Source organism: Coturnix japonica, chromosome 1 (genome assembly GCF_001577835.2).
Source record: "Coturnix japonica isolate 7356 chromosome 1, Coturnix japonica 2.1, whole genome shotgun sequence".
NCBI classification, from domain to species: domain Eukaryota; kingdom Metazoa; phylum Chordata; class Aves; order Galliformes; family Phasianidae; genus Coturnix; species Coturnix japonica.
In genome coordinates this window covers 155,799,639-155,814,431 of record NC_029516.1, presented here as the reverse complement: position 1 = coordinate 155,814,431, position 14,793 = coordinate 155,799,639, and the positions used below count along the sequence as shown (strand labels likewise).

General features: G+C 41.3%; 1 protein-coding gene across 8 annotated transcripts in view; it reads right to left on the bottom strand.

The window, feature by feature from the left end:
* STARD13 (StAR related lipid transfer domain containing 13) overlaps positions 1-14,793 on the bottom strand; it is a 269,538-nt gene that overhangs the window by 64,706 nt on the left and 190,039 nt on the right. Inside the window, exon 1 of one of the 8 annotated variants that reach the window (XM_015852039.2) lies at positions 10,448-10,668. The exons of 6 other annotated variants lie outside the window; for them this stretch is intronic. Coding sequence is in view for 1 of the 2 variants with exons in the window: in XM_015852038.2 (XP_015707524.1) it covers positions 508-517 (10 nt within the window). In the remaining variant the exon portion in view is untranslated. Of the gene's footprint in view, positions 1-507; positions 659-10,447; positions 10,669-14,793 lie in introns of those variants that run through there. One more of the 8 variants, XM_015852038.2, reaches the window with a different exon arrangement.

The window sequence follows — 14,793 nt, the reverse complement described above, 5'->3', positions numbered from 1 at the left end:
GTTCCTAAGAGAGTTGCAAGACTCTGGTGCTGTGGTGCCATATTTCCCAGCTGTATTAAACTCAGGCATGGATGTCTCTAGAAGAGACAAACAAAAATGAAGAAATAATCATGCCTATAGAAAATAAATGAGCAGCCAGCTATACCACGAATACACACCAAGTTTAATTGCACCAGAGACTCATCCAGGTTTCACAAACTGTGTCATAACCAAAGGCTGTCACAGACCATCTTCTACCAATACTAGTAAAAAACAAACAATGCATCTATCAGAACAAATTCTTCCCTTTCTTTTTCTTTTTTCTTATTCTGTGATGTGAAGAGAGAAATACAAACAATTGTTGCTATTACTTATATTTCACTACAAACCTCAGCCCAAACCAGAGCCTTAGAGAATTCAGTGCTGCTCAGACATTCAGTGACAAATGGACTGGTGCCTTACAGAGTTTACAGTCTTGACAGACAGACACAGAATGAAAGAATAAGAAATAAAAGCATGGAGACTTACGAGTGGTCATCCTGAGAAGGCAGGAACTAAGTTCCTCTGTCTTAAATGAGATGTGAGCTCAGCCTACTCAAGAACAGAGCCCAGGACCTCCTCCTTCCACGGTGAGTGCTCCAATTCTTGAGTTATTATGCAAGAGGAAGAGAAGTCACATCCATCTTCAAATGAGTAAGTGGATCCCAACTGCATGGAGATGCCAGTATTTATTTCCTATTGTTCCTCTATATTCCCAGTGGAAGAGGTATTTACTTATCTGAGGCATGCTGAATCATCCTAGAGTGGGTGGATGGATGGACATTACTAATGGGTCTCCCTCTGTAGGTCTTCAGCAAGTAAATATCTGTCTCCCTGGACTGCCTTTAAGCAGCTACATCAAGTAGTTCAGATCACTTGTTTAACACCATGTACCCAAGTGCTTGAATTAAATGGATCGGGTTTTCCACAAGATACAATGACTCTCTAGCAAATGCCAGTGTTTTTGGATTTTTCAGACAAATACCATGGTATTGCTAAATTATATTGTGCCTGACTTTCATCTGGAATAAATTAGTGCTGTTGCTGCCAAAGATTGGCCCAGAAAATTCACGTAAAACTGCAGGATCCCTGCAAGAAAATGAGGCTCTGTGTTAGGTGGAGCCTTGTTGCTAGGAAGGCCTGTTGTTGAACATTTTAATCCGTAAGATTAAAAACATGATTTGACATTATGGTTTCTTAGTGCAGTAAACAGCTTTCAAAACCACAGTCTAGTAATAGCGCCTTTGTCCCTGCTTGCCATCAATGGCAGCCTCTCTTCCCTTTCTTTTTCTCAAAGTTATCCACAAAAATAAGGCAGAAGAGAACCAGAAACCAGAGAGTTTTTTTCAAAGGTAGAACATAATTTAATCTTTAAGACATAGAACAGAAGAGCGTGGGTTTTCTCTGACTGCAGACTTCTTGCAATTTAACCGAAGATAAATATTTGGATAGTAACCAACGGGATATTTAATTGTCAGGAACTATTACATTTAAAGAAAGTGCTAGAGATTTTCAGACTTGTTTTCCTGTGTGTGTTGACAACCCATTCCCATCATTTACACTCTGTGTGTCATATACGGTACAGTCACTGTTATAATTCATAAATTGTTAATATTAGGATTGTAGGAATGGCTACACTTTCAGCTCTACATTAATAAGACAGCTTTTACATCAACATCTGACTAAACCTCCATTACTTTATCATCCACAACTTGTATTTCTCCTCCCCCTTTTTCTCAGTCTTCCCAGTTCTTTCCCTGTTGCTCCTTTGTCTGATCCCATCTGGGAACCCTGGCTGCTCTCAACTGCTGTGCTAATTATGAACCACAAAACAAATAAACATGGGAGGAAAAGGGCAAAACCCAACGTAAGTATAACTAATGATGTAGATGTCTCAAACAGGCAACAGCACCATCTGAACTTGAACATAGTATTCCTCCTTCCTACCCTGTTTCCTACTGCTTGCGGCACTCACTTGTGTCCCTTTTACATGAAGATGAAAGGCCTTCAGGTCAAAATCATAACTTCACATAAAAACATTTGGCTATCACAGCAGTAAGACTTGTGATGGGACGAAGGGTTCTTGAAATGCTACTGTCATTAGCAAGAAACTATTTGACCTGAAAAACCTAAAATGGATTAGAACAGTGAAAGTTTCTGGCTTTTCAAGAGCTATTCTCTGTACCATGTCAGATTTACTAGGATTAGAAGCTACCTTTGAAACTTTCCACTTCTCAGCTTATCTAGATGTAAATTAATTCCATAATAATAACTTGTTCATAGAGATTCCATTAAGTGTTACTAATGGGAATTTGAAATCTCTGGGTGAAATGCACAAATAAGTGGATTTATATGGACAGAATCTCCAATTGCTTCATCAGTGAAGCTACAAGTAAGACTCTAAGATATGGTAAAAGAATTTTAGTAAGAAATACACATATCGGCAGATAATATAGAATTTAACAACTTCCTTTATAAGAGTGTTTCTGACAAACTTTGTTGGATTTTGTGTACAGCCACAGAAACACCTCCAGAAGGACCCAAAGAATATTTCTCATATCAGAAGAATAATTTTATTCAGGGCATAAGAAAACGTAAACATTTCTCCCAAAGAAAATGAATTTGTAGGATGATGTAGCTAGAAACAAATTATATACATTCTATTAATCAATAAAATACAGTTGTCAAGGGAACGCTGACATCAGAAAGTGAAATACAGAGGTCCGTCTTACATAAACACATACACATACCAATATGTTATGTGAACTTCTGCAATCTTGCAGTGACTTCAAGGAAAAATATGTTTTCACAAAAGAGCACATATTTTCCCAGGCTTGATAAATTCTTGTGTAAGAGCTTTTATGAGATTTTAGACAAGTTGTATTTTGTTTGGTAGCCTTTGTTCTTGTTCTTTTCTTACTGGAAACAAGGAAATGTTGGGAAAAAATTGCTTTCAATGAAAATTAATCCTCTCTACTAAAGTGACTTAAAACAATGAAAACTGGAAGGGGAAAAATCTCTACCAAAGTGTTAGAATATCAGTCTTGAGCAATGTCAATATTAAAAAGCTCGAGTTGGAAGATTCTATATGTATTCCATTATGCAGATCTCAAAGGACAAATTCTCAATGCGAGGACTGTAAATTAAGAAGGGATTTTTTTTTGCACAAGACTTACAGTTCCTCTCCTATCAATGTTTAACCTGGAGGCTTAACTCTGCTGCCTTATTCAATAATCGCTGTAATCCTACTGGGCTGAGCAGAATGCATCACGGAGTGAGATGCTATGGAGGATGACTACAGGTGATACCATCCAGCCCCCTTCTAATCTCTGAATTTGTATTTAATGTGAATTGTTCAGAAGTTTAATTCAAACCTACCTACCAGAGCCTCTTAGCACAAATGTAGGTTTTTGGTATACAGGCAGCTTCTTCTGTTCTACCTAAACAAAGTCCAGAATTTCAAACAGTGTTCACAATTTTTTGTCCTTGGATGCAAAAACCATTGACAGTACTCTTTACTCTTAGGCTCTGACCTTGTGGCTCTCTAAATTACTGCACGTTTCACCCATCTCTATGCTCAGCCACATGGAGCTGGCAGATACTTTCCTCACTCGGATGCCATCAAAAGCATGGTTGAAGAATTAAGACAGAGCTATAGCTGTCTACTGAATTCAGTCTTGAAGCTCAGGTGGACTATATGAAAGTAATGAAAATAAATAATATAAACCATGGCGGCATTTCACTGCTGTCTTAAAAGTCTGCCTGAATGCTTGTTACCAGCATTGGGCTTTCAAGATTCCATTTTCTGAATAACAATTTTTAAACACATTTTTAAAACGAACTAGTTCAGTTTATCATATAAAGTCACTGAAAAACTGCAGTGAAGATATCTCAGTGAGATGTGAGACAGACTCCTAATCTCCAGTTTGGTTTAAAAGTGAAGTTAACTCATTATGCAGTTGCCTGAAATGCTCTTGTAACGGCAAACTTGTGGTGTTTTCACAAAGAACTGGGAATACGGGATGGCATTTTCAGGTATGTATAAGCAATTACAGTCCAAACAAAACAGTGTCTTCATTCCTCACTGAGTTAAGTGATGAAAAGGCTATTATGTGTGATTACCCCTTCTGTTACTTTGGATGTATAAATTAGACATGTTTCTACAGGCCCATGGAAATTTAATGTACAAAGCACTAAATATTAATATGCATCTATATTTTGAATTCATTGCCTCAGAAACACAAGAGAGGTCCACACTGTTGTGCCTGTATATCCCAATGGCTCCTGGTCATCTATAGACATGACCCTATGAACCAAATCAGGATAACAGGACTGCCTAAATTAGTCACTGGCCACTGGTGGAAGGATGTACCTCTGTTACAAAAAAATATCTCCCAGACAATTTGCTATATCCCTCATCTCCAACAAGAGGTGGCCATTTTCCCACTCTATGTATCCCTGCTGGGACACAGGAGATAGAGAGGGAAGGAAGAGCCCTCTATTCTGCTAGATAAAACAAGTAGAGCTGCTTTCTGGGATCCTCAGCAGCTAACGGCAGTAGGAGGGCAGCTGTTGGAAACCATGAGGACAGTGTCCACTGGAGAAACTGGGGTATCCATTGAAGCTCTAGCAAAGTCTGGAGGTGGTCATGTGGGGCATGGGATGCTCAGTAACCACCCATCAATGCAAGCCAAGGTAGAATATCCAGAAGTTTCCCAAAAACTAAACCAGGTGTGACAATGATGGGATTTTTGTTTCATTTACAGTCATGGCTGGCAAAAGACTGAAATTCACAATTCAGCCCGGTTCAGAGCCTGCTAAAATGTTAAAGCATACAGTAATTCATTTCTTTCCCTGAAGTCACAGAATCATAAAATCATTCAAGTTGGAAAAGACCACTAAGGTAATCTAGTCCAACCATCAGCCCATCGCCACCATGCTCACTAAACCATTCCTTCAAACCAAGCCACCCTAATATGGAAGGCAGAACAGTAAATTCAGGCTTTGTTCCTCCCAGCAGTACTCTTTAAAGTTGTCCCAGCCGCAGACTTCAGGTTCCCATTCACCTTCTGCCCAAACCGTTGGCTGTTTAGGCAGATTTCAAGAACTCAGACAACCCTAACCAATGCTTTCACATGACCTTCAGTGTCATTTGCAAGTAAGTTACTTAACTGCAGCTTTAAATGACAGTTACTTCTGTTCTAACCTTGATGTATAAGATCATCTCCAATAAAGTCCCCTCAGTAAATCCTTTCCTTTTGTGCATAACGTGCACAGATTCAATAGAAGCTTTTACGTGACGCAGTATAATTATGCTTTACAGAGTCTACTTACTTTCAAAGGCATCAATAAATCAACAAACCAGAGGTAATTAAGGAACAAAACAATGCTAAGGATTTGATTTAAATACACAAACCCCAGAACATTCAGACCTCAACCTCAGCCCATCCTGTCTGTCCCTCCATGCAAAAATGTTCTTCAAACAGCAACTGATCTTAGATCATCTGGATGTGCTCATGGATGGAAACGGAGTTGAATGTAGGCTCCCCTGCCTTTTATCTGATTAAATAAGAATCCTATTATTATTTTAACTTTACAGTCACTTAATTAAAGCAATGTCCTAGCCAAAAACAATTGTCTGGGTGGCCTGACTGTTATACCACCATGTTTTTCATGATGTGACCTTTCTGCTGAGTTCAAGAAGCCATGTTTGATCACTAGATTTGGGTGGGAGTTTTGCTCATGAGGATTATGAGGACATTACAAGGAAATCCTTCTTGATTTATACATATTTTTTCACTGAAGGCACAAAAAAAGAAGCCATCAACTTAATGCCACTTAATGCTGAAGGCTTTCAAGGGTCACACGAAGCCATCATTTTTATGGGACAGCAAAAATCTGTGATTCTAGGTTAGAGATAGATATGTATGAATACGTAAATCACTTATGCATCACCTCCAGTTGGCTCATGCTCCAACCTCATTTGGTGCATAGCAGCCTTTCTGTGGCCATATGTCCTGCACAGACATTCAGAGAAATATTTTATAATGTCCTGTAGCCTGAAGAGCTCCCCTTAAAAAACAAACAAACAAAAAAACAACCTGATTTTTTTTTAACAATATGTTGGCTTCATCTGATAAGAAAACAAGAGACAGCTGTAGTTCTATAACCTGTCCTATGCTTGTGATATATTGCAAAGCACAAAGGATGAAATTTATCAAAAAGTGGGATAGGGTTCAATGACATAGGGTTCAATGACAATGTAAGCAGCCTACTCAGGAAGGCACCTTTCCAGAAGACACATGAAGGACGCTTCTAGGCAAGGAAGAAGCTTAATGAGCTGACTAATCGAAGTGCAAAGATCATAGGGGCAGTAGCAGATGTGGCTGGGCCTAAACACGTACTGTGATTTACAGCTCTACAAACCTCTAAAGAAAAGGAAGGGACAAGGGCTGTCAGTCTTCAAACTGGCTCTGAACTACTTGGCAAATGCAGTCCTAATTGATGAGAAAATAAGTTTGCATGTGCTTTTTTTTCCTTCTGACAAATTCATGATGGAAGTAAGAAAGATATAAGTTCACGTCAGATGCAGCTTCTCTAGAACAGGAAGTGAGTAGATAAAATGGAGTGTCTTAGCTAATGAGCTTAGAGAGAAAAGAGAGATCTAATAGTGTTTTATCAGCAATACACCACGTGCTTATACTGGATCTGTTTTCTAGCANGAGCACCAGATTTGCTCTGTCATAGGGCAGCTCATGAGCACACCAAAAAGAAAAGGATTGGTAGCTTCACCCCAAACTCAAGCTATCAACCACTCAACAACCGACTCCATTGATTAGATCTATCAAAACCAGGAAAGAATCAAATGCATTTGATCAAGACCAAAAGTGTCTAGCCCTCTGGGAGGCTTCTAATCATAGAATCATAGAATCACAGAATCATAGAATCACAGAATCACAGAATGACCTGGGTTGGAAGGGACCTCAAGGATTGTGAAGTTCCAACCCCCCTGCCTGGCAGGGCCACCAAACTTCCACAATCACTAGATCATGTTGCCCAGGGCCCCATCCAACCTGGCCTTGAAATAAAAAGACGTTCTGTAAAAGTACAACCAAAATGTATCTCTTGCAACCCAAATCATTCCATGATTCTATGGTGTAGTGGTTGAAAAAAAATCCAACAAACAAAAACAAAGTAGAAAAGGTTAAGATGAACCTAAATTCCTGTAAACTTACAAATCAGAGGTCCACATGTGAGCAGTTAAGAGAAGTCTGATATCTGTAAGCACATTCCTAACAAACACACACGGCAAATGAGCACAGCTCAAGACTGCCTGATGACCATGCTGAAAAACTTCATAAGACATCAACACAAGACAGTGTTTAGAGGGGAGATAATGCTGGGTGTATTCCTGGGACACTGTGTAAACACAGAGATTAATGATTCCTATAAATCAGATCATAGAATCATAGAATGATAGAATTACCCAGGTTGGAAAAGACCCTGAAGATCATCAAGTCAAACCGCAGCCTAATTAGAACCCTAACTCTAAAAACCCTCCACTAAATCATATCCCTAAGTACCACATCCAAACGGCTCTTAAACACAACCAGGGATGGCGATTCAACCACCTTCCCGGGCAGCCTATTCCAGTACCTAACTACCCTTTCTGTAAAAAAGTGCTTCCTAATATCCAACTTAAACTTGCCCTGGCGCAACTTGAGGCCATTTCCCCTCGTACTGTCACTTGTCACTAGTGAGAAGTGACCTGCCCCACTCTCACTGTAAGCACCTCTCAGGTACTGGAAGAGGGTGATAAGGTCTCCCCTCAGCTTCCTTTTCCCCAGACTAAACAGCCCCATATTTCTCAGCCTCTCCTCGTAGGGCTGATTCCCCAAGCCCTTAACGAGCCTCGTTGCCCTTCTCTGGACCTGAAAACATGGATGATGAAAAAGATGAAAACATTTCATCTGTAAGTGAAGCTTCCTTAGCTCTTGGGGTGAGATATGAATTTTTTCCTTCTTTCTTTCTTCTCTGTCAGTGAAGAACGTTGTGATTGTACTGAGTGGTATGTATGGGAAACTTGATGTGATGGGATGGAGACAGCATCATTGCTTTTCTCCAGCTCTGCCGTGTGACCCTGCAGCAGACATAGCACTGTAGCCATCAGTAGAAGGCCCTGTGAAGAGATTGCTGAGTGTAAAATGAAGTCATCACAGAATCACAGAATCACAGAATCACAGAATTGTAGGCACTGGAAGGGACCCCTAGAGATCATCCAGTCCAACCCCCCTGCCAAAGCATAAGTCATACTGTCAACTGAAAAATCTGTTTTCCTTCCACTTTTTGTTTCTCTTCAACACAGTAGCAGTGTACTGACCAGTAAATGCTACCTCCCTGTCTTGTTTCTTTATACTAAAACACTGAATTTCTTGCAATGTGAAAGTGAATGTCTGTAGATATGCCTGGCAAATAAGAAGCACAGTGACTGTCACGCCATGATGTGTGACTAATTGAGTTGAAGGCAAACACCTTGGCTGACAGGCAGACAGATCACAGAAAAACAGCAATGAGGTAAAGACAAAACTGTACAGCATACTTCAGTTTTACCTCTTAATTTAAAAAAAAAAAAAAAAGAGGAAAAAAAAGAAAATCTGTGCTTATTTTAACAACAAACTGTGTTATAATCCTAGTGTACAGAAGTCATGTGCCAAAGTAGGATGAGCTTCTTCAGCGAGCCCTGAATGCTGAAAACAAACATTTCCCCACTGACAGGAAATCTTCAGTTTTGCTCACAGATTCTTTCCTCCATCTTCAATGACACTGCCCACTGTTGGACAGACAACTGTCAGGCTACAGAGACATGTATGAAGTTCTGCCCATTCCTCTTTTGCAAGGAACTCCCCAGATGTACCCAATGCTGTCAGGAGAAAGGCAACGCCAGTGGAGGGGGTGGTGGTAAGCACAGCCTGCGACTTTTCACTTACTGAGACCCAGAAACAAGAAGCAAAACTCTAACTGTGAACAGAAGAAAAAACAGCAGCGTGAAGTATGGGGGTGTCCACAATGGTCCAGTCTCCTTTAAAGGTGCCAGCAGCCCTAACCAGAACAGGATGTCAGGATAATGCAAAGAATCCACGCGCTCTTTTTTTTCTTCCAGTTGTCCCCACCATCAGTCACCATGCCCCCTCCCCCTAAAGTAAATGAAATCAATCAGCAGGGATTTCTGTAAAATACATAAAACAGTCATCTTCCAGACTCTACCAGAAGATAAACGGTTCCAGACATTGGACCGCAGCCATTTTCCCACACATGCTACAGTGTTTTGTCATCCATATTGGGCCATAATAGTGAGCGGGTTTTTTTTTGCCTTTCTTTTTTTTTTCTTTTCTTTTTCCCCCTCAGACAACAGCCAAAGCTTCTGCTTCTAGTATGGAGCAACCAGCACACTGAAATCACTGCAACAGGAGTATTTATTTCAGTACAGTTTGCAAGACGACTGCTTCACTGCTAAAAGTGCAGCCTGGGGTCTCGCACAGGACTTTCACTCTATCTGCTACAACTAACACTGTCTTCTCACTTCCAACTGGAGCCTTACAGACCCTTTGGGATTAAACCATATCACCCCAAAAACAGCCACTGAATGAAAAGAACGTGAAACAACGAGCAGTGCAAACCTTATCTGAGAACTTGCTAGCAAAAAAATAACAGGATTGCTTACAATCTCGTGCTGGCTTTGGTGCTTGTTTCAATGAAGGATACAAACACATGAAAAAGATGCATCACAATGTGAGTTTACAATTCATTTATAATAAAAGTATTTTAAAGCAACTCCTTAATAATCTGTTAACACTAAATGCACCTTGGAAAGAACCATGGGGCTTTTTCATCATTAAGAAATGTGCGAGCAAATTCTATCCTTAATTAAATCACAAGTAATTTTATTAACTGCAGTAGACTTAAACTTGCCTTACATCAGCGTAAGCAGGGGGAGAATATAGCCCCAGGGTGTTTATATGCCGCAGTTCCAGTTAGTTCAGATCTATTTGGGTGGGAACTCCTTTCTCCTTTCCAGAAAGAATACTCCTGCCTACCCTTCTTCACCTCACAACTGGGGCCAAAGCAGTCTTTCCTCTACGATATTTTTCAGAAAGGTGAGGAACAAATCTTATCCTCGAGAGGAGATGATCTTATTAAATAAAAGCAGCCTCTCGACTGATGGACACCAGCAGTTTTAAAGTTAGTTTACAAGTTTTTAAACAAGCCACCTCGAACAGATAAGCTTATTTACATCTTAAAAATAAACAAGAACTTTAAGCAAAAGCTATTTTATAAAGGACACCCTCAAATGTGATTTCAAAGCTGAAAAGCCCTTCTAAACACCACTAGCTGCTGTATCAAATATTACTGCCAGAGTGTAGAAACTTACTGTCTGCAGATAGATATCCTTAGGCTTCACTGCACCTTTGAACCAAAATCACTTTCTTCTGTACTTCATTTTCTGGTTTCTTGAAATGTGATTCCCAGTTTCTGACAGATGGCTCCTCTGTCACTGAGCGCTGCTTCCGCCTCCTTATCTCTGCCAGCTAATACTTCCACCAGGCTTAGCTGTTGTCTGTGGAGCTGTGCTCTACATCATTTCTACTCTGATCAATGCTCTGCTTGGTTTTAGGTTGGCTTCTAGTCCCGCCTCCCACTCTTGAAGAAACGAAAACTCACAGCTGGATTTTCTATAAATCATCCCTTTTAATAGCGGCTGAGCAAGTATGGCAAATACTACAGCTAAGACCTGCTGCTCTATTTGAAACTTCAAAAACAATTCTTCATCTTAATGATGCACACATGAAAGTTAATCATGTACAAAAATCACTAATACTGAAAAATAGTGGCCAGATAATTGTGACCTTCAGGGCTCAGAAGCTGATTAATGTAACACAAAACTCCTCTCTGTTTCAGAGGGGGAAATATAGTAAAGCACACTGCCTCGGTGAACTGTTTCATATAATGTTTTGCTTTGAACAGGAGCTTGTCATTCTTACAAAGATAAATTTACATTTACAGTATAGGGCTTTTGACAGGCTAACCCCGAATACACACTGTTTAGGCTAGCAGCCCTTAGCTTGAAAGAGCTTTTACCACACCAGCTCTTTTGAAGTGTGAGCAGGAAATACTTTTATTTTCTGCACGGCACTGAATGCTCTACACAGCACTGAACTCATTATCATGTTTAACAAAGCGTAGAGTATAAAAGCAAGGTGGTACCATAAAAATAGCACCGCGAACTTTGTTCCCATGAGCAGAGCAAAACAAAGCTGCTTCTGTAAACTGCAAATTGTTTTAATCCTCCACCCTCCAGATCTTCTTAAGAAACTGTGCTGTGGAAATTAAAAATTACTGGGCAGATCTGGATCCAGTCTGAATGGGCTGCAAAACCCAGGAGCTCTCAGCTCGTTCTGGAGTGAGAGCCGCACCCTGGCTGGACGGGTCTGAAATTCTCTCTGTCCCCCAATTGAAGATGAAAAGTCTCCCAGCAACAACTACTATGACCCTGTGGCACTCAGGGTCTCCTGACCATTGCCCACGGCTAGATGAGCTGAGGATCGCAGTCTCAGATGTGAAGAAGGAGCCCTTCAGTCCCATTTGCACACCAGTGTACAGAAAAGTGCATAACAGTGTGCCAGGAGGGGCTTTCCCCCAGCTATGTCTCTGCTTCCAGCAGTCAGGGATGGATGGATTTCACCAGACAGATGCTGAAGCTGGACTACAGTGCTCAATACTCATGGCAGACCCATGTGTCCATGGTGTAGGGAACCTGCTTTGGCAGGGGGGTTGGACATGATGATCTCTAGAGCTCCCTTCCAACCCCTACAATTCTGTGATTCTGTGTTTCTGATGTTCTATGAATGAATCCAGCCCTTATTGAAGCTGACTGTGCCCATTCGTAGCATGTTCTAAAAATATAGTGGAAAAGCACAGAAAAAGTACTTCTGCCTACTTACACCTACTCACTAACCAGTTCATTACATGCCCCACAGTTCTTACAAGTTCTGTTTTTCCACATGATAGATGACATCACAGGCTTCTAACATAACCCATATAATCGTCTTTTTTTCTATGCTGAACAGTCTCATCTATTCAGTGTCCATCCCATGCTGATCAGCCTTGCCTCCCATCCCTGTGTGTACCACCGCTCCCATTAAGAGATGCAGTTAATCCTTCAGTTCTCATTGCAGAGGCTGACAGTACAGCATTTGCGTTCAAAACATGCTCCCAGGCTGTGACAGCAATTTGTGGAAATAGGAAAACACGTTCAACTTCTTTGATAAAAATTTTTGCAGACAGTCACTGAGGATGGCCACTTGTAATCTGAAAGCTCTCTATAACCTCCACATAAGAATGTATGAACAATTGCAACAGACAGATTTCCAGTTAATAGCTAGGAATCCTAAAAGAAAGCCATGCAGATTAAGTAGTCAACAGTGCTCTTAGCTGAGGGCAGCATGGCTCTGATGTAGCTACTGCTCTCTTAATTAGCAGCCACACGACGTGGGTCCTGGGCCTTCATCCAAGCAGCTGCGGCTCAGATTTGTCAGTAGCATGATGATGGAGTGTGAAAGGAGCAGGGAAAAGCACCATCCCTGTGCCCGATACAAATATGTAAGGGCAAACATAATTCATCTTGCTTTCCACGTGCTGCTGTACATTCAATACTTATCAGTTATCAGAACACACAGGACTGATTAAAATTACTTGTTTGACCTTTAAAATGTACTTGAAAATCCATAAATGAGACCAATCAGGAGTACGTAGCCATTTGAATAACAACAGAATTTTGAATCTCTAGCAAATACTATAAGAGATGATTAAAGTCTTGAGCAACATGCACTGTATAAACCCAGAATGAGCGTCCTCCAAGGACTGGACTCTTAGAGAGCGTCTTGTCTGCTGCCTGGAATAATGCTCATGGAACACAGACAATCACCTGAATAACATGAAAAAAACATGCTACAGGGTTTGGTTTCAGACAGTTTGGTGGTCGATAGATAATATCATAGTCCCTATGATAAAATTAAGCAGAAGGAGCAACCACAGAGCTCCACAGCTCTGGTGAAAATCTGCCCTGATTTGTTTTTAGAAAGCTGAATCCTGAAATCACAGGGCCCTGGGGTAAATGAGGTTGGAAAAGGACCTCAGGAGATCTCAAGACCAAGTCCTTTGGCCTTCTTGCCCTTCTGAATCCCCAAGTTCACAGACAGCTTCAGATCCCTACAACTTCACTGGAAGGAAGGAGGAGGAATACATTATTTGCCATTTTCTTTCTAGGCAATTTGTAAAGAGAAAAGATCTGTTTTCTCAGAGCAATGAGGGCAGCTATGCCTGCTTGTCCCTGGATTACTCTTGGAAGCTGAGTACATTTAATGCACTGAACCTTCTACTTCAAGGCTGTCAGGTGGGAAAGTTTTAATAGTTCAAAGGCACTCTGACTTTACGATGTATTTACTTATAATGCAGTAAAAAGGATTATGAGCCTCCCGAGAAGAAACAAGAGGTACTAGGACACTGCTGGAAGGGTGACCAAGCTCAGCCTTCAAGGTGACTAGGACTCACCTTGTGCCAGCTTGCTCAGCTCCTAACAGATATCTCCTCCCTGCTTTGCTTTTCAGGTAATTGAGAAACCCATTCTGAGCTGAAAGATCTTCAGGGTTGAGCTCACACCTTGTTCCCCAGCCAGCACTGCCCTCCAGCTCAAAGGCTTGTATCCATCTTTGGGGTTCACCCTACAGCTCCAGGCTGGGAGAGTGACCTCTACCCACGGACAGGAGACTGAAACACAGACACTGCTCTAGTCTCCTTCAATGAGCTGTTTCCCTTCTAATAGCTTTTCCAAATGCACCAATATGAGCTGAACAGCACTGGGTCCTGGGGAAAGGGAACTGAGTGCCGTGCTGCAGCTGGGGCTCATGGCCTCCTGTGGAAATGAACTGGTGGTAAGGCCAGTGGCGGGGCTGCCTTGTTAGGCTCCATTAGTGACTGACTTGCCATTAGTCTCTAATCTGCAAGCATGTGTAGGCCTTTGTTCTTCACCGCTCTCAACTGCCAGCCTCCCAGACTACAGCAGGTATTTCCTGCTGCTGTCCCATAATCACACCGCCACGCAGCTGATAACCACCCTGCAGCTGCCAGCCAGGCTGCCCTCAGAGGACATAGGCAGCCAGTGCTTCTCTTTGCCCTATTGTCAGCCTGTTCCCCTCAGTCACAGAATCACAGAATCCTTAGAGTTGGAAGGGACCATTAAAGGTCATCTAGTCCAACTCCCCTGCAATGAAAAGTACCCACCTAAACACAGAATCATAGAGTCACCAAGGCTGGAAAAGATCTACAATACCATCCAGTCCAACCATCCATCTATCATCACTAGTTCTCACTGAACCATGTCCCTCAACACCGTGTCTAAATGTTCCTTGAACACCACCAGGGTCGGTGACTCCACCACCTTCCTGGGCAGCCCATTCCAGCAACTGACCGCTCTTTCAGAGAAGAAGTAATGTTGTCTTGAAAGAAAACAGAACAGAAAAAAAAGAAAAATCATGCATAAAGGGTTCAACAAAAACATGGACAGATGAGTATTTTTGTGTCCAGACAAATAAAATGGCTCTGTGCTTAATTTCCAAGGGAATCATGTCAGTTTTCCAAGATTATAACTGAAAAGACATCATATGCTAAAATATGCTGCCAAATTCTATGTATTTCAAAGAAAATGTTGTAAAGATAAAA